This window comes from Odontesthes bonariensis, chromosome 7 (genome assembly GCF_027942865.1).
Source record: "Odontesthes bonariensis isolate fOdoBon6 chromosome 7, fOdoBon6.hap1, whole genome shotgun sequence".
Lineage (NCBI taxonomy): Eukaryota > Metazoa > Chordata > Actinopteri > Atheriniformes > Atherinopsidae > Odontesthes > Odontesthes bonariensis.
Window position 1 is genome coordinate 33,799,102 of NC_134512.1, and position 24,682 is coordinate 33,823,783.

Here is a 24,682-nt window from a genome sequence, read left to right on the forward strand (position 1 = left end):
ATCTGACTCTAGAACACTTTGGTATCCAGAGGAGTTCATGGTAGACTCAGTGACTGCGAGGTGCCCAGGTCCTGTGGCTGCAGAACCAGCCCAGATCATCAGCCCTCCACCACCGTGCTTGACAGCTGGTGTGAGGTGTTTGTGCTGATGTGCTGTGTTTGGTTTCCTCCAAACGTGCTGCTGTGCATTATGAGCAAACATCTGCACTTTGGTCTGCTCTGTCCAAAGGACATTGTTCCAGAAGTCTTGTGGTTTGTTCAGATGCAGCTTTGCAAACCTAAGCTGTGCTGCCATGTTCTTTTTAGAGAGAAGAGGCTTTCTCCTGCAGCCCTTCCACACAAGCCACACCTGTTCAGTCTGTTTCTAACTGTGCTGTCATGACCTTTAACCTTTAACATGCTAACTGAGGCCTGCAGAGTCTGAGATGTAGCTCTTGGGTTTCTGACCTTGAGGTGACCTTGCTGGGACATCCACTCCTGGGAAGATTGACAGCTGTCCTGAATGTTTTCCACTTGTGAATAATCTTTCTCTCTGTAGAACGATGGACTCCAGATAGTTTGGAAACAGCCTTATAACCCTTCCCAGGTTGCTGGGCAGCAGCTGCTTCTGAGATCATTGCTGATGTCTTTCCTCCTTGGCATCGTGTTAACACACACCTGAATGCTGCAGAACTTTTGCTGCTCACACTGACTGATGATCAGTTAAGCAGAGCATTGATCAGCAGCTCCTGGCTGCTACTCACCCTCTGAGTTCCTGTGGAAGCAGTAAGGGTTCACTTAGTTTTTCACACACTGTTTCTGCATTTTCTGTTTTTGTTAAATTCTGGCACATTGTTAAACATTATATTCTATATTTTGTCCATAAATTCCTTCTGCTGCAGGTTAAAAAGCTTCAAACATAAATCTCTCTGTGGACGAGTAACTTTCAGACATGGCTGAAATGTATCCGTTACAATCGCTCAGTCTGATTTCTTTTATTAGGTAAAATTTCGGTGCTTTTGTTAACAATTCCCCAACTTTAAGTGTCCCGATAAGGAGACATTACTGTGGACAATGCAAGGATGCTTGGTGAGTATCCCAGTCGTCTTTAAACAGCTAAGAGCCAGAATGTCAGACGTGTAAATGCAGCCTTAGCATTTATTAAATGGTCAGATTCTGCTGTCAGCAGAGATTTCTCTTCATAGTGTTCTCAGTTGTACGAATATAGGAACTTATTGAAAGAAAGAAGCCAACGGTGAAGGTTTTGTGAATATCATTTATTTAAAAAAAGAAACGTGTTGGGCATCTTTTCTGACATCCCGTGTGCTCACAGCAGTGATGATGAATCTGTGCGGTTTCTGAGCAGCTCGGTCAACTCAAACTGTCAAAACATGACAAACTAGGAGTCAAACAAACAGGAGTGGAACTTCTTAAGAAAAAAATCTCCTCGATGCAGTGTAAAACAATGACTTTCTCCAAGGCTTTTACACACTCGAGACGCGAGTCTTCACAGCCGACACGCCGGCCCCTCAAGTAAACGACGAGGAGGCCCCGAGATCCACACGCACTCTCAGCTCGCTCACACACACACACGCTTTGTTATAAAGTAAAACTCTGTCTTCTCACATGTACAGAATGCAACTAAACTCTCCTTTGGTCAGATAAATAAGAAACGGACGTGACGGAGTTGGGTGAGGACGCCCGCTGATGTGCTTTTTAGTTCTCGTTCCCCTGAAAACTGTGTCGCCTGAAAGGCCGCAGCAGATGTGCAACAGAAGGCAAAGTGGTGTTTCGCCACTCGGGAGGAAAAAAGTTAAGTGTTCACACTGAAAGCAACAAGTGCTTCAATGTGCTTTCATGTTGAGAGGATGGACTGTGTGTGTGTGTGTGTGTGTGTGTGTGTGTGTGTGTGTGTGTGTCAGAAACAAGGATTCTGAGCATCGCTGCGTGATGTGAGAATGAGAAACAGCCGCTGCCTTCGTATTGCTTTCCGGCTCTGAATGTGTGCGCTGGAAGCACTGGTTGCTGGCAGTGTGAACACAGGTGGCAGCCAGCCGTGTCATGCAGAGGGGGACGGCGTGTCGGGGTCCGGCTCGTAGTGGTAGGTGGCCTGAGTGTAGCTGCTGTGCTGCTGCTGGTTGCCGTGTGCGGCCTGGTTGTCCTGAGCCGGCTGGGGGCCGGGGTTGTTCTCCGGGGGCTGGGGCAGAGTGTCCAGCTCGTCCACCTGCCGCCCGGGAGGGTGCATGACCACCAGCTGGTCCTGGGGAATGTCTGCGGCGGCCGCAGCCAGGTTGGTGGTGGACTTGGACTTGACGCACTGGAAGTCCACGTGGCGACTCTTTCCTTCCTCCTTCTCCCAGGACATCCGGATGAAGGGCCGCTGAACGTAGTTGTAGATGACCTCGGGACGGCCTCCGGGACGCCGCTTCACCTTCTCTTTATAGGTCGGGTATCCTGGTGGGACAACACCGAAAGTTATTCCTCAGCATGTTGCAGAAGTCTGTATGAAGCAACTACAGTTCTGCTCATTGTTTTTGCCCTTTTTATTTATGGCTTCAAGACACATTCATTAGTGAGCTTCAGTACGGCTGATTAACTCACTCTGAGCCACAGTCGCAGCTGAATTATTCAACCTCTGCCGCAGTGAGGGTGGAAGACTTTAGCCGACTGAAGCCAAGCCGTTTCCATAAGTTTTCCATCTTTATGCCAAGCTAACCGGCTGCAGCTTCATAATTACTATGCAGACAAAAACAAGTAATGTTGCTCTGCTCCTGTTCCACTCAGGAAGAGGGTGAATCGGTTTGACCTTTAACAAAGAGCAGTCGACTACATGCCACTGCAGCCCGGAGGGAAAGGCCCCCGATCGCCTCGGTTTGCTTCTGCGACCTGTCAATGTTTTTCTGCCAGGCTCTGTTTTCAGCCGACTCGAACCAGTTCAAAGTTGGTTCACCTTTAACTCGTCTGCTTTTCAACGACGCGAGCACGTCGTTTGAACTTAAAGGGATCAGTAATATCTATTATGGACATCTTCTTACCCCCCGCTGCGTCCTGTGAGCAGAGTTCCAGCCTCGTTTTGGTGTTGATGAAGGTAGTCCGGCTAGTTGGCTGGGGCTTAAAAAATAAAGCGTTTTGCTTCTCAAAACAATATGCGTTCAAAAGAGTAATACATTTGCATCAAAAAATTATTCATCCAGAAAAATTCAGACCTCACAATCGTTTGGCCCTATTTTCTCTCTACCTTTTTATCACTGCCTGTTGTGCAGACCGAGCAGGAAACACCGTAACAGGCGCGGCTGTCGGCAGCAGGCAGTGATACGGAGAGAGAAAATAGGGCCAAACGATTGTGAGGTCTGACTTTTTCTGGATGAACGATTTTTTGATGCAAATGTATTACTCTTTTGAACGCATATTGTTTTGAAAAGCAAGACGCTTTATTTTTTTAAGTCCCAGCCAACTAGCCGCACTACCTTCATCAACGTCAAAACGAGGCCGGAACTCGGCTCACAGGACGCAGCAGGGGGTAAGAAAATGTTCAGAAATGATATTGCTAATATGGGATGTCCTACAGCTTTATGTCAAAAGAGGCGAACTCTCCCTTTAACACTCAGAGGGCATCGAGATGTTCAGTGGCCGAACAGTCTCACCTCTTCTCTTTGGCTTTCAAGTGGAGAATGACATCTAGATTCAGAACTTGTTTTATATTCTCACTACCTTGTTGTCGGCTGACGGTGAAGCCCTTCGGCCAGCTTTTATAGTTTTTGAACGTGGAGAACCCTAACCCAACCAAAAGGCCCCCCGACTGTAAATACTTGGTAAAAAAGTACCTTCTATTCCCAGGCGGATCTTTTTCAGTCCCCGGTCCTTCAGCACAGACTTGGCCACGTCTCTGTTCTCTATGTACTTGAAGAAGCGGTAGAGTTTGGTGCTGTAGATGACTGCAGAGAAAAGATACATTCATCAGTGTGTGAACTGCTGTTTCTTTCTTTATCTGTAGCATCTTTTTGGTCATTTGAGTCACATTCCTCTCTAAAACGGCCTGTTTTAAGCAGTCTGAGCTCGTCACTGCAGGTTCAGGCTGAACCGGTTAGAAAGCGCCTGACGCTAATGTGCGCAGCAGGCGTCGGCTGCAGGGCGTGTCAGAGTAACCCGCTCCCACAGGTAATTAGAGCATGACCTCCATCAGACTGTTGGCAGAACTGGGTTAGTCAGAAAATCTCCACAAAGCCAGCGATGACGGCGTCTTACTCTGCGAGTACTCCTCTCCCATCTGCGGTGGGTACTCTTCGTCCCAGTCCACCACATCGTCGTCGGTCAGCACCACCACGTGACACTCCCTCTCCCCGCTCTGAGCGCTCGCCACCATCAGCGGCAGCACCATCTCCTCCAGATAACACTCGAACTGATGCCGGGCTCCGTCGTTAGACAGCTCGTGCATCAGGGCACCTGAGGAGGACAGATGGTGTCGTTTAAGGTTTCCCTTTAATTGGCAGCAGAAATGTAAACTATCATGAACAGATTTGAGTCCAATATATCAGCTCGGTCTTACTAATGACGCCACTTTTTAAGATTAGCAAAACCCACAGCTGGATACATATAAAATAAATCAACATTTCTTTGTTTCAATTGCATTCAGATGGACTTGAATCGAACACATTTTGATCTCTGTATTTGTAGGCCATACGCTAGCTTTTCTAGCGTGTCATCCCGTTCCAGTATTCTGGGTAATAAAATCTGTTTATATATTCTAGAAGTATATCACCCCATCTCGCTTACATAAAGTTTCCACACGCAGAATACCTGCAGTTTTTCTGCATTTGGACTCTGAATTTCGAACTAACTTCCCCTCCACGGCATGATACAATCGGGTGTGTAAAGCGTTACCGACCCTGTCACGTGCTAGTTCTGACCAATCAGCGATTGCGAGTACTAATTTATGACGCAAGTGAGTCGGTTTGATTGTAAACAAAGATGGCGGCGCCCAGCAAGCGGCAGCTTGGATCGCCTGATAAAGATGAAAATCCTGCTTGCTGCATGCACATATTAGATCATTGTATCGAGAATACCTGTGTAATAACTAGAGCTAGATGGGACACCTTCAGAAAAATCGCCAAAGACTGGATATCGCTGAAAGGGAGAGAGTGCAATGCCGTGTTGTCGATCGCACACACATTGGATAGGGAGTACAATGAACTGGAAACGCTGCCCCACTACCATCCTTCCTGTTACAAACGATTTACAGATAAACGACAAATGTTCTACGCCAGGCAAAGACAGCATCTAAAGCAACAATCAGCTGGTGAGTACATTATTATTGTTGCGATCTCGGTGTGGCTAGCCTTCACAGCTGAACACAGATCTCTATATATTCTAGCCTAGCCCTACTTACTTTACCATTTTTGTTTTATTTTTTACTACTAGCATGACTAGGCCTAGTAGGCCTACTAGTAACTAGGCCTGCATCATCATCATGCTACCAGATTACATTCATTGCATGTGTATCTGTCTATATAGGCCTTAAAGGCGGTAGGCAATCCATGTACATGATGTATGTGTTGTGCCACATGCCATGGCTAGTCTGATTTTATTTTTGAATAATTGTAAAAATCTTATTTAGCTTGCCACACTAAGAAAGTCCTTCTGATCATTATAAATGACCATTCACAAATAAAGTGAAAAAGAGTAACCGTCATGCCATATCATCAAATAAGACTACACTACAGTGAATGCTGTTGTTTTGATAATAATATTGCCATTGAATTCGTAATGAAAATTATTTAGGCCTAACATTTGAGAATGGTGGCTGAAGTCATGCCTTCATTATTCCATCTTCAATTAAATCTTTACCGTGTATTACTATTTCATTTCCAGATAGTGCTGGTCCTTCTCCAACACATTTTTATTTTGATAACTATAGAATATACATGTATGTAATGTATTTTGGCAATTTGTTATTATTCTGTCCATATAATCTAAACCTGATATGTTATAATATGAAAAATTAGGTCCTGTTGTGCACTTGTTTCAATAGCACTGTGTTGGAAACTATGCTGCTGTTGAAATAAGATTTCTTCACAACAATATGCTCATATCCTCCTAATATTTCATATTCTGAACATATGTGGGAATGTCCGTATGGATCTGAAAGTTGAAGTGTTTAGCTTCTATTGCTTTTTGAGATAATTGCAGTTAAAGATGCTACTGGAGGCCAAAAATCCGAAAATTTCATGCATTTTCCAAATAAGTTTAATTCAGAACCACTGCTCCAATCCGGCCAATATTTCAGGGACTGAATATTTGTGGAACCCCTCACAGATCTGCCAAGTCTGAAATGTGTGGTTTTATTACTTTTTGAGATAATCGGAGTCAAAGTTGCTATTAGAGGCTAAAATGTCTATTTTTTCATGAATTACCCAACTTCGAAAGACGATTACTCACTAACTGCAGGATGCCCGCTTGTGGAACTTTTTTTCAAAGAAGCTGAACTATTTTACTTCATAAAAACCAAAACAAAAAGTATTACCCGTAATGCTGGAACGGAAGTCACTTTCTAGCCACTTTCTGAGAGCTAGCCTATGGCCTATTGGTCACATTTATGCAAAGAATCCAAACACGTTGCCACTAAAAATACTATTACCCTGTAATCATTGGACGAGGCAGACAGATTTCTGAAGGCCAGTGGTCTCAAACTGAACCGTGAAAGGGCCGGTGCTGCTGCAGGTTTTTGTTCCAACCCTGCAGCAGCACAGCTGACCTTTTTCATTCAGTCTGAACTGGTTAAGACCGTCAGTGCAGACAGTAGGGCTGAGCAATTTTATTGATACTGCGATATATATCGATATTTCGTTTCCCGATAAAGTATAGAGTTAAAAAAAATATATATATATATATATATTTTAAAGCAAACTTTATTGAAAAGTCAGACGTTACAATTAGTGAAAACACAGAACATTAAAGCGATACAATGTAACTTCTCAAAAAGCCCACTCTGGAGCTCCCCCTACAGGCTTGGAGGTAATGTACGGTTACACTGTCGTAAATACAACACCCTTTCACTTTCACGTTTCACGTTTGTTGACGAACTGGCGAGGAGTCAGAAGGTGCAAGCTATGTCGACCGAGAAGGTAAGAGTAATCAAATGTACCTGGGAGCGTGAGAGGGGTCTATTTGTTTTTGCGGTAGGTGTGCCAGAAAGCAAGTCGAAGTACTTCCGCTCAGCTCCCGGGCCGCTCCAGCAAAGTTACATAGCGCAGTTTTTCCAACTCAGACCCCCGAAGGGCATAGGAGACAGGCCAATCGTAATATTAAAACTCATTCTAGCCGCACAAATTTTTTCAAGCTGTTATTTTAAGGTAGAAATGTTACATAGTATTGCTTTAAGGTAATACAATATACAAAACAGTGATAAATTAGTTCATAAAAATGTTATAAAGTGCACAGCTCTCAGGTTTGTGACATGTTTGTTTGTTTCTGTTTGTCTGGCGGTGTTGTCCTTCCGGTTCAAAGGTCGGACCACCAGTCCAATCAGCGACGATTCATATCACACCGTCCCTTTCCCCACCCCCAGAAAATGATGTAAGTGTATCGTATCGTGAGATTCGTGTATCGCTACAGCCCTAGCAGACAGTTCGGTTGATTGAATGAAACGAGTCAGCTGTGCTGCTGCAGGGTTGGAACAAAAACCTGCAGCCACACCGGCCCTTTCACGATCAGTTTGAGACCACTGCGCTAGGCGTTGGAAAGTAGATGGTGATGTCATAAATACACCTGAGACGGAGGTAAGTGGGTCTGTTTGGAGAAGCGTGGTAATTCTCATGGAGAGCCAAGCTAACGGCTAACTGGCAGCATCAGTCACAAAAGAAGAATTTAACATAAACGACTCAAACCTAAAAAGTGTAGTTTGTTCAGCTAACGCTACATCGTAGATTTTTATTAATCTAATTATCCACAGCAGGTCACTATTGCATTAGACCGTTGTTTACGCCGTCACCATTTTCTTTGCGGCTACGTAGCGTATCCTTCCGCCAATCGGCTGTGGATATCTTCCTCCTGGGCATTACTTCAGCAAATATTCAGCAAGATGGCACATATTTGTGCTTTTTCAGGTGGTGCCATTAAAACAACAGTCTGGTCAACAAACATTTCTTAATCCCTCTTTTTTTGTTGTCGTTGTTTCGGGATTAGATTAGTGCGAGTCACGGCTGATCGGCCGTTGTTCGGTTGGGTAAATACTGACGGTCTGACGCAAAGTGACCCGTTAAATATAAATCTACAATGTAGCGACTGCTGAACTGAACCGATATGACTTTTCTTTAGGTTCTGGTTGATTTATAGATTTTTACTCAAAACTTGTCCCTTCTCCCTCGCGTTAATATTTCAGAGGAAGTCTGTGGTCTCAGTCATTACTTTTAAATGTTTCTCAGTACAGCAGGATGTGAGTTATAGTCTCATTAAAGTTAAATATAAAATGGAGAAAAGTATGCTTTGGGGCATGGCTACATTGTAGCTAACTTAAGCGTTTTTTTTAAAGTGTCGGCATATGTTTTTAGAAAGTTCCCCATAAGCCGAGGGTTTAGCAGGTGTTTGCAGACACCTGCAGGAAGGCGATGCACTCAGTGTTGTCTTTTTTTTTTTTTTTGTCAGAGAAGATGTCTGGTGTCCCCACGGCTGTTGTTTTTCAGGCAAATAGCTAAATGGTTAGAAACTGTCGCCATGGTAATGAGTCAAGTGGATCCGCCTGTGCACACATCTATCCCGACAAGTAAGAGATCAGTTTTAAAAAGTTGGTTTTAACATTTAACAGGCGTAAAGCACAAATTTGGGGTAATATCTTTTAAAAGTAGTCCAGGTTTAACTCTCGGGCTGAGTGTAAATTACAAAGCAGACTTTTAAACGACATCTTGACATTCTTAAATGTTTTGATCTTTTACTGATTATTGATCGCTGACCAGAACAACAAGCCGATCGATTGAGAGTGTGAAGTTCCAGTGAACAGACTTTCCTTCACGATGCTCTTCGTGATGTTTACGAGCTTTTACACACTCTAAAATGCTAAAATGACCCGTTTACTTCCACCAAAAACAAATGTTTTCTTCAGATGGAGGCTGTAAGCTTCTGAAACGTTTTACTTTTTATGTTCGCTGTGCATCAGTTATGACCTAAAAATCACCTGCACAGAGCTGCATTCTCTTTTTTGGCTAAAAACACTGAACCAGGAGGATGTTTAGGACGAACACCAGCATGTCCGGTATCACTAAGACTCATCTTGACAACTAAAATCAGCCCGAAGCTCAAACGAGAAAATAAAAAATAAAAACGGGAAAGGTCACATCGCGCTGTGGCTGAAATCCACGTTGTTGCTTTGGTTAGTTATCTGCCTACATAACAAGCACTCAATCTTCCAGCTAATCATGACCTACTTCCAGCTAAATACAGCAGCCTGCAAACTGCAGCTTCTCCTCCCACACGCTCGACACATAAAAAAGAGGCAGCGACGTGCTCAAAAGCAACATAAATAGCACAAACACACTCATAAATACGAGTCACGAGTTCATGTCACGGCTACATCAAATGTCCGCATAAACAAACACGGTCGTTGCAAACAATAAGCTCAGTTTAGGTTTGCCGGGTGTGATGTAACAGGCTTTTAAATGACAGCTTCAGTATAACAGAACATTTTCTGTTCCCTTTTAATGTTAAATTACAGATTTTTGCTCGTAAAGCCAGCAGCTCTCTGCACTCCAATCCAATATTCAGTGACGTCCGTGTTTCGTGATAAAAATAAAGCGAGTCTATCTGTGTCAACAACAAAACGAACTGTGCTGCTGCACACTCACCAAACTCTGCACTGACAAAACGAAGAACTACATCCGCTTTAATCAGCAGCGTGTAGGGTTGGTGTACTCACTGAGGTCTCTGCACTTGATGGTGCTGTAGTTGAAGGAGATACAGAGGTAGTCACATGCCTCCCTCAGCTCGGGAATGGAAACGCCGTCAGGGCAGCGGATTATCCCCGACTTGTAGTAATCCTGCCATTTTCACCAGGCACACACACACACACACACACACGAATGAATAAACAGCCAGCGAGTAGGACAGTCATGCGCACGCACAAGCAGGGGAGGAAAAACAAGACGCCATTATTAATTCTGCCTCACTCGCAGAGCAAGAGAGAGATGAGGAGGAGGAGGAAGAGGAGGAGGTGCCAGAGATGGATTGAAGAGCTACGAAAGTAAAAAAAAAAAAAAAGCCAGAGGCAAAGAGGAAAGGGGGAGGAGTAACGGGCAAAACATGATGAAAGAAAAAGCTGACGACATCACTGTCCCTGCTCCACTTGGTCTAACGAGACTCGCAGACCGTCTCCCGGGAGAGTTTCTACTGATGGAAAACAGAAGAGACACACAGAGCTCCAGCATCCTTCACTTCCTGCTCCGCTGACCTAATATCTCCCTGGATTCTGTCCATTATGCCAAAACCTACACAATCCACCATCTATAGATATATAGATCTATATTTAGATAAATGTAGAGATAAATATAGATAGATGGATATAGGTATATAGATAGATCTTTATAATTGTCTTTGCATTTATCCTCTATTTCCCATCACTTTTTATCTACTTAGTCATTTCACAATCTAACATTTCCATCAAATCATTGTAATTATTTTTATTTATTTACAGAGGAATTAATTTCTTATTAATTGTAGTTAATTAACTGTGTTGGACCCTAAGGAAACAGGATTTGGGGAACTCCCAGTTCAGGAACAAAAGCTTACAGATTACAGAAGTTTGTGTTGTTCTGCGAGCGTCACATGACCCTGAGGTTTCAACTCGGAAACGATGGGAAAACTGGATTAAGTCGAAAAGATGACCAGGTTTGGTGGGGCTACATTGTGACATAACGGATCTGAGGCAGAGACACTTTTACATCATCTCTCTACTCTCAAAATTAAACTGCCTGGCACAGGGGAAAGAAAAAAAATCCAAATCTGGATTTAACTAAGCAGATAGGTAAAAGCTTTCCATCGATAGCAATTATTATATAACCCGGACTGATAGCTTCTATTCCCTTAAACCAGCATGTTGGAGGACACATCCAGTGGGTTTTTCTGTTTCACAAGAGCCAAAATTAGCAGTCGGCACAAAGCTTGGAAACCTCTAAAACCTCGACGAGAACTGTCCAACGTACTGTTCCTGATCAAAGATCACACTTAAATGAGAGAAAAATTGGGAAAAATAACACTTCAGTAAGACCACGGGGGTTCTGGTGAGTCCAGATTACCCTGGTGAATAATGGTGAAATATAGCTGCAAGCAGCGATTGGGGGGGGGGGGCCAGCAGCACAGCTGCAAAGTAGGCAAGCTATGGCTGCTCACGAAGGCGTCATGAGTCTATGCACCAAGTTTGGCATCGATACATCAATGCATCGCAGAAATACGGCCTAACGTCCTGTTTGCGTAGAGTTTGATTGGCTGCCACGGTTAAACGGAAGTGAAATTAAAAAAATCCACATCATAACTTTTGTGCGGCTTGGTCTGAAGATTCTATGTGCCAAGTCCTGTGGAGATCGGACAATCTGAAATGTTTTTGATGAAATTCAAAATGGTGGAAAATCCAATATGTCGCAGCTGACATCATGGACTGCGATGACCTCGTCTGCATCAAGGGATTCCAAGGGTACCTCATTTGTGAAATTTGGACCAACGGGTCCAAAGATATGTAGCAAAAATGCATTTTTGCTAGATATAGCGCCCCCTAAAGGCCAAACGTCACCAAAATTCTTGGGCCTCTTAAAGATGTGGTCACGAGTCTGTGTTAAGAGTTTAACGTCATAACATCAAACAGTTGCCAAGATATAGCCTCACTTCCGGTTTGGCGGCGTCGCAACCAAGTTTTATTGGCTTGTATGGAAAAAAACGGAAGCGGAATTAAAAATTCCACACGATAACTTTCGTGCGGCTTGGTCTATGTGCCAAGTCCCGTGAAAATCGGACAATCTCTGTGACCTGAAGGAATCCAAGGATTCCCATGATGCCTCATTTGTGACATTTGGACCAAAGGAGTCCAAAGTTATGCAGCTGAATGCACTTTGACGTGTTGGTGGCGCTAGAGAGTACACTCTTGTGGCATGAAAATCCTTGAGGCTGACTTTGGCACTGTGCTGAATACATGTGCCAAATTTCACAACTTTTCACGATAGCGTTCATGGGGCTTCGCTGCTAGGCCCCCAATGAAGTGCTGCCCCAACAGTGCCTGCTGTACAAGTCTTTGGGGGCAGTGTTATGATACGGGGTCCAAACCGCATCAGGTCAGCCCACTTCCTGTAAATACTGAATGACCAGGTTTTTCCAACGGTACAATCTTTTCTTCCCCGACGACTCGAGCATATTCCTAGATGACAGAGGCAGAATTTATCCGGCTCAGAAAGAGTGATTCAGGAAGCACGAGCCCCTCTGAGAGTCTTTTGGATGTCCCGGAGAAGACTTTACGCAGCCATCATCCAGACATTAATGCAACTCTAACCAGACATAAATGCTGTCATTGTATGAGCTCATCCACTGGGGAGTTCATCTTGTTTGCAAACACTGAAAAGGTTAATCCATCACCAAGGCCAACCATAGGCTTTGAACCAAAGTCTGACCATTAATAAAAAGACACTGGCTGTGTTTGAAGCCGCATACTACTCCTACTACTCATACTGACTTTTTTTCCCCGGATGCATACTAGATTCGCCGAAATGTTGGGTATGCATCATGAGGTTACTACTCTTACTCAAACTACCCAAGATGCAACGTAACGTGACGTCGCCGATCGTCATTTCCTGTCAAAACGGCAGTTTCAAGCTAGCTACAACGAGGGTAGGTTCACTTCCTGTTTTCAAAACAAAAGCACCAATTGTATCGTAATGGCTAGCACCGAATTCGTGGGAACAAAATTGTAAATAGCCGGTATTTTGTCAGGTTTTCAACACGTTGGGGATCTAAACGACTACTTTCTCGCCTGAAAATGTTTCAAATGTTGCTAAAGTTTACAGAGTTTAGAGCTTAAGGGAAATCAGCTTCAGGCCGGCTGATTTCGGCTCGGGCAGGAGCGAAATGCATTGTGGGTAAACGCACTGCATACAGTCTGATCGAAGAGTATGTAGTATGTGGTCTCGAACACAGCCACTGAGTTAATAAAAGTAGCTCCAACTACAGGACTGCTCGTGCTTCCATTCTCCTCACATCACTACAGAAATTAATGCTGCAGAAGTGCCTCATGTTTCCTTCACCTTATTATCCACTATAAAAAGGAAACTTTTTAGGCCTCTGCTGGTGTACGTTGCACAAAAAAACGACTATATAGCAGCAGTGGGACAGTTTACTGACGCTGCACACATCCTCACAGATGTATGATCGCCCCTGCCTCACAGAGCAGCGTTTCTTAAAACAAAAAGAGCCGACGTTGTAGCTATGGGTTTAAAAGTCTGCTAGCTCGGGAGGCTTTATGTTGCTAAAAGAGTAACAAAACATTTACTTTAGGATCTATTCCTTTATATAGAGAGGAAAGCACATCAGCTGATACAGACAATTACATCCAAAGCTTCAGACCAAAGCTTCAGACCAAAGCTTCAGACCAAAGCTTCAGACCAAAGCTTCAGCCCAAAGCTTCAGCCCAAAGCTTCAGCCCAAAGCTTCAGCCCAAAGCTTCAGCCCAAAGCTTCAGCCCAAAGCTTCAGCCCAAAGCTTCAGCCCAAAGCTTCAGCCCAAAGCTTCAGCCCAAAGCTTCAGACCAAAGCTTCAGACCAAAGCTTCAGACCAAAGCTTCAGACCAAAGCTTCAGACCAAAGCTTCAGACCAAAGCTTCAGACCAAAGCTTCAGACCAAAGCTTCAAACCAAAGCTTCAGACCAAAGCTTCAGCCCAAAGCTTCAGCCCAAAGCTTCAGCCCAAAGCTTCAGACCAAAGCTTCAAACCAAAGCTTCAGACCAAAGCTTCAGACCAAAGCTTCAGACCAAAGCTTCAGCCCAAAGCTTCAGACCAAAGCTTCAGACCCCATAAGAACGAGTTTGTGTAGAATATGAAATATAGCAGAAAGGTGTTTGGACTCACTATGAAGGGAGATTAAGAAAAGATGAGAAAATGAGAGGGAGAGGAGGGACAGATGCTGAAGGTGCAGGGCAGACGATGGTGGGACGGGACGAGTGCTCACCAGGATGGCTCTGAAGACCGTGGAGCTGATGCCATCAGCCACCTCGAACTCTCCTTTATCATTGGGTCGAGTGAAGTTGTGGTCCCGCCCGGAGCCGAACATCCTGAGAACGAGCAGGAAAACGCAGACGTTTCTTTGATGACTGAATAATAAAACCAATTCAGACAATGATCGTCTGTCTGACGCCGTTTTAAGATGATGGCGGTCCAAACGGAGCCTTTTCAAAAACACATCTGACCAAAAGCTGAAAATAAGGAAACAACAAAGTACAAGAACATCGTGAACTCAAAGGAGCTCCACGGTTGCTGGAAGCCTTCAGTTCACAGCCACCAAACGGTAGCACCGGTTCAGATTCAGCAGGAAAACTACCATTTGGCTGTGGTTAAATTACAAAGAAGGCTCGAGAAAACTCCTCCACTGTTACAGAAGCCAAAAGGAAAATAATACGGGTAGTTATGTGGCTGAATTATTCCTTCAGAATGAAAGCAACACATGTACACTAATTACGGAGCGTTTCCCTAATTAGTGCGAATGTCTGTCCAGTGGAGGTCTGACTCTCGTTCACAGCAGCTCTAACTGGGTGTAACAGCGTTTTAATGGTTTAAATGTTTTGGTTGAGCTTGTGTTCAACAGCCCATCGAGAGTTAATTACCCAGCTTTGGCTGGAAATTTGGTCGTGAGTGTTAACGAAATGTAACCAAAAAAAGAAGAGCTTATGTGTTCACCAGCAGAAAACATCTGGGCTTCCTTACCTGCCCAGCATGGTGTTGGGCTGAGCCGTGAAGATCGCAGGATCCACAACGAATCTCGTGTTGTCCACAATCAGAGTCACTCTCTCTCCGGGCCGCAGGGTGCCACGATGCTCTTTGCCGCCGAGGTCATACACGTAGATCATGTCACAGGGTCCCGGGCCCAAAGGGTTCGAGTGGTGGTCCCCTACAGGAGGACCGAGGGGCCGAGGTATGTGTCCCCCAATCAGAGCTCCTCCTACGTGGGAATAGGGATGAGAAACCCTGGGAGGACGTGGACTGGAGGATCTGGAGGATGAGCCCCCGTCTCCACGTTCACGGTCTGTGGGTGAGAGAAGGAGACGATGAACTTTTAAACATTTGAATCAACACAACCAAACTTTTCCTACGATTAGAATTCACGCTTTATGTTCTCCTCACCGTACTGGCGAGTGGGAGACGTAACATTCCTGATGCAAGGCGTCAGCAGGCTCTCCCCCCTCTCGTGGGAGGAGTCACGCGAGCGATCGCTGGAGCGGCGCCGGTGCTCCCTGTAATGCTCAGCTCCTCCCCTCTCTCTGCTCCCGCCGCCGGCACCGCCAGCGGCGCCCGCTCCGTACACACTCATGGTCCGGACCCGCTGATGCTGCGGCTGGCTGCAGTCCGAGCCTGGCAAACCACACTGCTCGCTTTGGGAGAGAAGAGAAGAAGAAACGTCAGGGGGAGCCGTCACGTCACAAGGAAATGAAGACGAGTCTTTTTTTTTTTTTTTTTTTTTAAAACTAAAACAAAACACTGCCGCTCAGAACAATTACCAGAGATGGGACCAAGTCACACATGTGCAAGTCTCAAGTAAGTCCCAAGTAATTTTTTCTTGGGCAAGTCAAGTCACCTTATTATTGCAATTTTACCTGCAGAATCTGATCTTAATAAAGTGAAAAGACAAGATATAAGTAACTGTCAGTAAACATCATTGGCCAATGTGTCCAACCTGTCCACCCCGTATCATATCAAGCTAACGTTAGCTAACTACCGACTAAGCTAACAGGATAATATTAGCTAATAACGAGCACTTACTGGTCAGAATGGATCTTCAAATGACGAACAAAGTTTGAAGTTATGCTAGATGCTTAACGCTCAAGTCATTCAAGTCATCGTGTCTCAAGTCAAGTGCTGAGTCTTTAACTTCCAAGTCCGAGTGAAGTCACAAGTTATCAACAGCAACTCGAGTCGACTTGTGTCCAAGTTACAGTGACTTGAGTCCCCATCTCTGCCAGTTACTGACTTCATCTTTTAAACTAAACAAAAATGGATGCATCTCCGCAGTTGCTGAAGTTATGGGACAAACACTGGATAAAAAAATCAAAGTCTTACCAAGTATATTTGTCTCATTTCTAGTCAAAATATCTCATTACACTTAATACACACAACTGCCTAACAAGTACCATTTCAGCCAGATATAGGGACTTGTTTGAAGACGATACATCTTGAATATCTTGTTAAATGAAAAAGTCTTGAAAACAAATTGTTTTGAGTCACATATCATATGAAACAAGCTTTTGACATTTGAAGAGGTTTTTAAGCTAATTTCAGGATCACTTTTATCTCAAAAGTTCTAAATATCACATCTTATTTCAAGAAATATTGACAAGCCGATTTTCACTAGTTCCATTGGCAGATTTTTTTGCTTATTTCAAGCAAAAACGTCTCGCATTTGTTTTTGTTTTTTTAAACTTAGTTTTGGAGGGGCATTTTTTTCCAGTGAAGACTATCATTATTAGTTATAATCCGGCTAAAAACAGGGTAAGGAATCAGACGGCCGAGACAGAATGATGAAATCCTGAAATGTCCCTTAACCCTCATACACAGAAGTACTGCTGCTGGACAAAAGAGTCATTTCAGGCCTTTGAGAACGAATTATAAGCCAACCATCACATGTCAGAGTGACATAATCAGACTATTCTGTTGAGGGGAAACCACTGCAGCGATGTGATCATTCGTCCCCCGATATAACTCAAAATGACCGTTGGAGTCATTCACTTCCACTGTGCTCAGATTAGATCCTCTTAACATTCAGAGGAACCACTCAGGGGGGAGTTAAAGGAGCTTCTCCTGCACGCTGAGACGTGAAGCGAGGAGACAACTTCTTAAAAAGTCGACGGTCAACTTGCGTGAACCCTGGCAGAGGCTGAGTGCAGCAAAGAGCTGACAGCACGGCTCTCCACCTGCGGCGACAGCCACCCATTAGATGCTGCTCCTCCGCGGTTTACTTCCTCCTCAAGCTGCTTTTTCAGACAAATAGGGAACAGCCGCTCCACCTCACCTCACCGTCCGTCAGGGTTTCACAGAGTTAAATAGGCGGCCTAAAAGGAGCCGTTAAAATATATATTCCTTTCATCTAAATAAAGGACTTAAATACAACCTCCGACATGCAATAATGCAAAGGAGTACCACACACACACACACTTTAAGTGGGGGATTATTTCCTGTTTCAAACAGTAAAATATTAACTGAAATAAAGAAGAAAATAAAGTCTACAAATGCTCCAAAAGGACATTTATTAAACCGCCACCTGATTTCTTCTGATAATATTTATAAAGCACTTAGTTTGGGTGCTTTTTTTCTATCATTTTCACCATCTTTTCTGTTATTGATAACTGTGAGAACATTTCAAATAACACAGCTTTTAGATGTAAATTGTTATGCTATCAGGTTTGACGGCTATTTTGGCCACAAGAGAAGGGGTGATGGTAAAATATGAGACTTTTTAAGTATCTTTAAGAGCAACGTACCTTTTTAACAATTACATTCAACACCGATTAGTAACAACTAAAAACGCCTGCCACAAATACCTGATGACATCAAATGTCCATTCAATTCAATTCATTTTTATTTATATAGCGCCAAATACAACAAATGTCATCTCAAGGCACTTGATAATAAAGTCCAATTCAAGCCAATTGGAATTCAATTAATTGTAATCATAATTATTCATAAAATAATCCAATTCGTTCATATAGAGCCAATTCAAAAACAATTTCCTAGCTAAGGAAACCAACAGATTGCACTGAAACTTTTTTCTTTTTCGGTCCATTGTAAATGGTAAAGATGTGCACGTTTAGTAGATCTCTCTCAGACACTTCAACATGTGGACGGGACACATCTAGGACCTTATAATTGATTTAGATTCTGGGATGTCCAAAATACGAGCTAAAACAAACAGAAAATACTCACACTTGGAGAGTTGGGAACGTCAAACATTTGCTCAACACTGAATCCACAAAATCAGAAGAGGAAGCAACGGATTGCCAGATTAAACGACAAACTGATGCAACTTAGATGTAAACTTTGGAGAAACACGGGACGATCACCCTATTTTGACTGAAATATTACGTAAACATCCATCGCTTCATAACAAGAATAAAAGGTTTTAAACCATTTATGATTGTGTTATAGTTTGAGATGATTCATTACTTTCCCAGAGTTGTTCTGAGTCAGTTCCACTGTGACGGTACAGCTAACGATCGGATCAACAGCCTGAACTTTTAAGACAGAATCACATCCAGGTCTCAGTAATAAAGAGCGCCTGGCTCTCGTGGGAGGAGCTGCTATGAAATACCACGACCACCTCCAGTGAGCTATAACACCAGAGTGGAAATAACAAGAGGTTTCAGGACCCAACGAGACTCAGCGCGGCCGCCTACTGTGCACGTGTGCAGTTACACACACACACACAAACCACTGATTTCAAGTGCAAATCATTTTTAAAGCTGAATAAGAGTTTGTAAACTAAGCCTTTTCTGCCCATATTTACATAGCAGCCCCCCCCCCCCCCCCCCAAAAAAAAGGTTATGTATCTTTTGGCAGAGCTGAAGAGGCTGGCAACTAGAAAAGTCTCTCTGGGTTTCAGCTGACATGTGAGTGTGCCGGATGGTCGGGTCGCTGCTGCGGAGAGAACAGGCTGATCGAGTGGCTAATTGGTTATTTGTCTGGGTGGGAGGACACGGACAAGAGTCACAAGACAGGCCGTGATGTAGCACGATCACCTGTGCCGTGTGGGGACAGCAAGCCGCCGTTAAACCCAGTCAAGGTCACAGACTCGTTTTTATTTGATACGATCCGTCAGTCTGTGATGCAGAAGACCTAATCAAACACAAAACACCCCCACTGACCGTAGATTAACGACGGGAAAAACAACTTGATAAATGATTTTTTTTTTTTTTTACGATAAAGAACGTAAAGGAGAACAGTTGTTCCCAGAGTAACCCTTTTGTTGTTTGAAAGGTGTAGTGCCGCAGACTCTGGCAATGTCCTTGAAGACATGGTTCACCATGAGAAGAAGAAATGTGTGCACACACACACTCACACACACACCTATTCACCTGAATACACAGAGGACACTCATACACAGACAAGAACAGCAACTAAAAACACAAAAAAAACAACATTAGAGTCTTTTTTATAAAACATTTTCCAATAAAAGTGACCCAGCGGCCTATCGCTGGCTGTAACCGACTGTCTGACACGCCGTAAATGCACAATCCGTCTCCAATGGGGGTTTAATGCTTGGCAGAACGGGGGCAAGACATGCTTTTTTTTTTAGAAAAGAGGGTCCTCCAGGGGAAAAAAAAGACGGGCTGGCAGCCAGAAGCCTGATCAGCAGTGGAGGGAACAAAGGAACTGAGGAGGCAATATTTCACTCGAGGGGGTGGGGGGCGGGCAGATCCTCTCATCTTTCACAAGGAAATGCTGATCTACAGCAGCCAAGATGTCACACAGTCATAAAAAAACTGGAGGAGACAAACATTTCATACCAGCTCCCACACCGTTTACTTTGCCGAACAGGTCAACGGGTTTATGGCACCTACAAAAATCTGTGGCGGGGGGTTTGTTGGGGGCTAAAATTAGTTCAAACTTATCAAAGCCACAATACCTCAGACAAAGAGGCAAAGCACCCCCGACAGTCTATTAAAAGCAGGAGGTGAGGGTCCGATCAATTATTTAGGGGCTGCTGAGACTGACACAGCGATGGGCAGGCAAAGGCAGGGAAGCTGCTGTGCAGCAGAGAACAATTAACACCCGCTTTAAAACCCAAAATCAAGAGAAATCCACCCTTTATGACATGCAAATGTGCAATTAAAAGGCATTTCTATGTGATGATTGTGGGGATTTCTCGCATCATACATGTTATGCATCCTACCATCATCATTTACTAACAATGTTAGAGTCCCATCAGGGGACAAGACTCATTCGGAAGCTCTATTTCACTTCTTTACAGCACATGAGAGGAAAAAAACGCGAGCACTAAAGCACGAAACACAATGACAAAGCTAAAAAAAAAAAAAAAAAAAAATCTTCGATGCTTTTGAAGGTGGACGTGCACATACCGGTCGGTGTCAGAGGGCCAAGTGAAGACAAAGCAGCAGGGAACAAGCTGCGGGATGACAGCGGCACAGAAGCCCTGCGCTGCTCCCAACAAAGCGGGCTTCCCGGCAGCTTCAGCATCCTCGCTCATTACTTTCCAACTTCACCAGCATCGTTTGACGAACTCAACCCGGACTGTCGCTAATGAAACACACAACAAAAGGAGCTCAATATGCGTCTAAAAGGCGAGGAAACCGCGCACCTGCTCGTCATTCAGAGTCACCGGAGGGACCTCAAAACTGTGAATGGCCGCGTGCTCGACTGAGGGAAAGCGACGCTGCCTTCACGCGCTCCTCCGAAAGTGCCCCATCGCAGTGCTCCGTCGTTCAGTGGCGCATTTTACTGTCGTTAATATCGATTAATTGATGGTTGTGCCTTCCGCAGAACTACAATTTTGACGTCTCATGCACCAAAAACTCCACGTTATGGAATATTCAAAACATTTAGAGGTTAAAATGCTGTTTTACTACGTAAAAATCCTTCTGACAAAATACGTTTTTTTTTTAATAAGATATCAAAACCACCCGTAGGATCATCTTAGCTTGTCTGTACATAACCTCTTCAGCAGATCAAGCTCAGATAATTGGCAAAAATAAATAGAAAAATAAAATAAATACACTTTTACACGCTTTCGTTTGATCCATTTCTAATAAAAAAAAAGGTAATGATAAAATTTCCAACATGCCCTGAATGCAGCATTTGGCAGTTAAACTACTTACTGATTCCATGAATCTAAAAAAAAATTGTCCAAATATAATTAATGCCACACCTGAAACTATTTATTTATTATTTATTTGTTTGTTTTGTCATTTAGTCATTTATTATTATTTAGTTAGTAGTAGTAGTATTATTGTTGTTTTATTGTTGTTAATACAATCATTGTAAATATTTAAAAAAAATGTTGAGCTACTTGACGAATTTGAATTTCCTCCATTGGGGGATAAATTAAGTATTTTTCTATTCTATTCTATTTCTATTTTATCTAATTGCTGGCCCTTCTGTCTTTATAAAACATATGTTAAAAAAAAAAATCATATAAAAGTGTTTTTGTTTATAAAGTAGAAGAAAGACTTGTGGAATAACTCAAATGTGAGGAAAAAACTTATGGGACTCACAATAATTTGCATTTCTAAAATTAAGATCGGCACAAGTCTGAGGATATAAATGAGTCTGCAGTTAAGAGGAAGTGCTTGCAGAGCTTAATGAGCTGTTGCACATGGCTGATAGTCTGGAAAAATGGCTCCAACAAGAGAGCTTACAGTGTAAAAACAATGGAAAATATTAAAAAGTCCTTTTAGAAAGGCAATTCAACTTGGTGTGGGGCAAAATATGTTGGTTGCTTTCAGTCAGCTGAGTCTAAATTTTGGAGCAAACACGAGCATAATGGCAGGGTTGTAAAAGGGAAACATACAGATTGACTAATGTCTCATTTATGCTCAACGTTAAATACGCAGACGGACGGAGCTTTCTGTGCGTATTTTGGTATATTTTTGGAGACATTGCGGATGCGTACCCAAACCCAGAAAACGTAGCAGTACCACCAGAAATTGTGGGGCTCACATGTAGCTCATTGGCGACCAGCGAAAGGAACAAAGAAGAAACTGTTATGTTATGTTTCTTTCTGTGAAGGTGGATAATTATGGTTTGTGTCACCATGTTTGTTATTGTCTGAAACAGATGTAGAAACTCGGAGGTGAACTCTGAACTCTGCGCTGCCCTCTGGTGGATGTACAGTCTAACAACATGCCAACGTAAAGCATGCGTGGGAGTGTACGGGAAGTGACGCCTGACAACGTTTGAAACTTCTTCACGTACGTAACGGGAGTATAAATGAGCTTTAGGAAAAATGTCAAAGGACTCGGGATGTGCTCGACTAATTCATTAGTCAGAAAGGGTCACAGTCGACTGATTTTTGTTTGGTGCAGGAGGAAACTTATATTTCACTACGAAGAGACGTGGAGCCTATGTTTCCTGCCGGAGTTTGAACCTATAGTGAAAGCAACAGACCGGAGCAGAAGTCGGCAACGACACAGAAGCGAAGCGTGGCAGTATTTCACTCACCCGGACAACAAAGCCAAATGTACATTATGTGGGATGAAGCTAGCTTACAACGATTCTACCAGAGCGATAAGGACTCATTTGCTAAACTGTCGCTTCGGCTTCTAAGTCAAAAAGGTGTGATCAGACAGGAAGACAAGAAAAAAACGACTGGTTTTGTTGTAGCTAAACGCTCATGTGACAGCAAACGATAGGCACAAATAACTGCTTTGGTGATTGTTACTCTTAAAAAACACTTAAAATGACCATCACCAGTCAGGAGATAGTCATCGTCTGTGACCAAACTGTTAAAAACCGACTGACGAAAGCAGGATTTCCATCCAGAAAAGCCAAACATAAAACATCACTAACACCTAAAGAGAAGAAAAAAAGGTCACAACGGGCTTAAGAGATGCAGTCGTGGACTGTGGATGGTTGGATGAAAGTGATATTCGGTGATGAATCACCAGTCTGTGTTGGAAAAGATGCTTGGACTTTAGTTTGGTGCAGGTCCAATGAAACATAGAAAGATGACTGCCTGAAGAAAACAAGCACATTCCCACCATCACTGATGATATGGGGTTGATGTCAGGTAAAGGACCAGGGGAGACGGTAGCCATTACCTCTACTTTAAATGCACAGGTGGACACACAAGTTTTGGACACTTCTTAATCCATCAATCAAAAGCAGGTTCAGCGAGTTCATTTTTCAGGATGATAATGCATCCCTCCAAAGAGCAAGCAGCGTCCAAACTTCTGGAAAGACGTATAATCTCAGAAAACGGTCTGGATCACAAACCGGTTAAACATTTATGGCGGATATAGATAAAAAAAAAAAAAGAAAGGATCTTCATCTGCAGTCTGTCAACTGCTTCAAAAGAAAGCTGTAACCTGATTGATGAAGAATATTGTTTTTATTGTTAAAAAATCAAAGAATTCAAGCTGATGTGAAAGCCAGAGGAGGAGCACAGCAAGACTTTATCTCACAGATAGGGATTTATGAAAAAGATTGATTAAAATATGATGTAATGATTGGAGCAACTAAAAATGTAAAAAGAACTCTTGTGCACCCTCACTCATCTAACCTTCATCAGATGTTCGGGCTTAGAAAATCTGATCTATATATACGCACATGTCCACCCACACTCAAGTCATTTAGTTATCCAATCAGAGGACTGGACCCCAATTCAAAACACATGAGAAATACATTAATAAAACGGCTTTACTTTTTTCATACATAGCAGCAAGGCAGCTCTGAATAAACTAATGAACAAGGTAGGCGCATAACAACAAGTCATGTACACATTCAGAAATCGACACAACACACGCCAAAGTGAGGACTAAGTACAAATGTACATATTAGGTCCCATTAGAAACAATTGATCCAAAGACTTAAAACCAGGAGAGGCAGCCAGAAAGTGAAATCAGAGAACAAGGGAGCATAAATGCGCTGCCCATTTAAATTAATTGCTTTTCTATCGTCTCGTTCCCATACTCCCACTTATCATTCACTCAGGTGTCCAAAGCATCTCTTTTACAATAACCGCAGAGCAAATGCAATTTCAACAGTCTCTGAGTCACAGAATTTTGTGCCATACCTTCATTGCTATTCTTTAATTGTATTACCTCATATTGATCAAATTACAGCAATTTCAGCTTATTTTCTAGCTTTTGAAATTTGGTCGTTTGATAAATAGACCTTACACTTAAATACCAAAGTGTTGGTCAAAGGCCCCATTTACAAATTAACAAATATTTTAAGTGTATCTTGAGTAAAATTAAGTTTTATGTATAACAGCATGTTACATTAACAGAAATCCATAGAAGTGCATGAGTAAACTCGTTAAATGTGCTTAATTTTTGCACAAGATGTTTTTGCTCTGTGTTAAACTAACTTAACTGAGTTACTTTAATTATAACGTGTAACTTATAATGTAAATTTAACGCCAACACACATCCGAAACACAGCGTATCTCTATTCTGATATTACAAAGTTAGTTGTAAAAAATAACATCATGGTTCTGACGTTTCAATATGATCGTATAGCAACTTGTCAACGAAGTTAAAAGCAACAAGTGTTTTTGGTTAGCTTGTTTAAATTAGCGCTAAGCTAAACACCTCCGTAGCAGTTAGCTAGCTACCGCTATAAACAAGAATTTTAAACAACTTTCCTTTACCTCTTAGCGTCACATTCCAGATTGACGTTTTAACCAGTTGTTTTAAAAGTCAATTGTGCGATCAACCACATAAATGGATTAGAACAAGATTACAGTTTTGATAGAAAAATCTCTGCTTCCACCAACCACCACTTGTGTTTGTATTGGTTTGA

General features: G+C 42.9%; 1 protein-coding gene across 2 annotated transcripts; it reads right to left on the reverse strand.

The window, feature by feature from the left end:
* Positions 1-1,234: 1,234 nt before the first annotated feature.
* Positions 1,235-24,682, reverse strand: LOC142384409 (BTB/POZ domain-containing protein 10-like). 2 transcript variants are annotated; one of them, XM_075470637.1, is made up of 8 exons: positions 24,531-24,682; positions 15,335-15,582; positions 14,918-15,236; positions 14,166-14,268; positions 9,883-10,003; positions 4,224-4,421; positions 3,803-3,913; positions 1,235-2,432 (listed from the first exon to the last, which is right to left on the reverse strand). In XM_075470637.1, exons 2-8 carry the CDS (start codon positions 15,519-15,521, stop codon positions 2,038-2,040), a joined length of 1,434 nt encoding a protein of 477 aa, XP_075326752.1. In that variant the 5' UTR covers positions 15,522-15,582; positions 24,531-24,682; the 3' UTR covers positions 1,235-2,037. The 2 variants fall into 2 exon arrangements, with proteins under 2 accessions (XP_075326752.1, XP_075326751.1); XM_075470636.1 differs by lacking the exon at positions 24,531-24,682 and adding an exon at positions 20,281-20,545.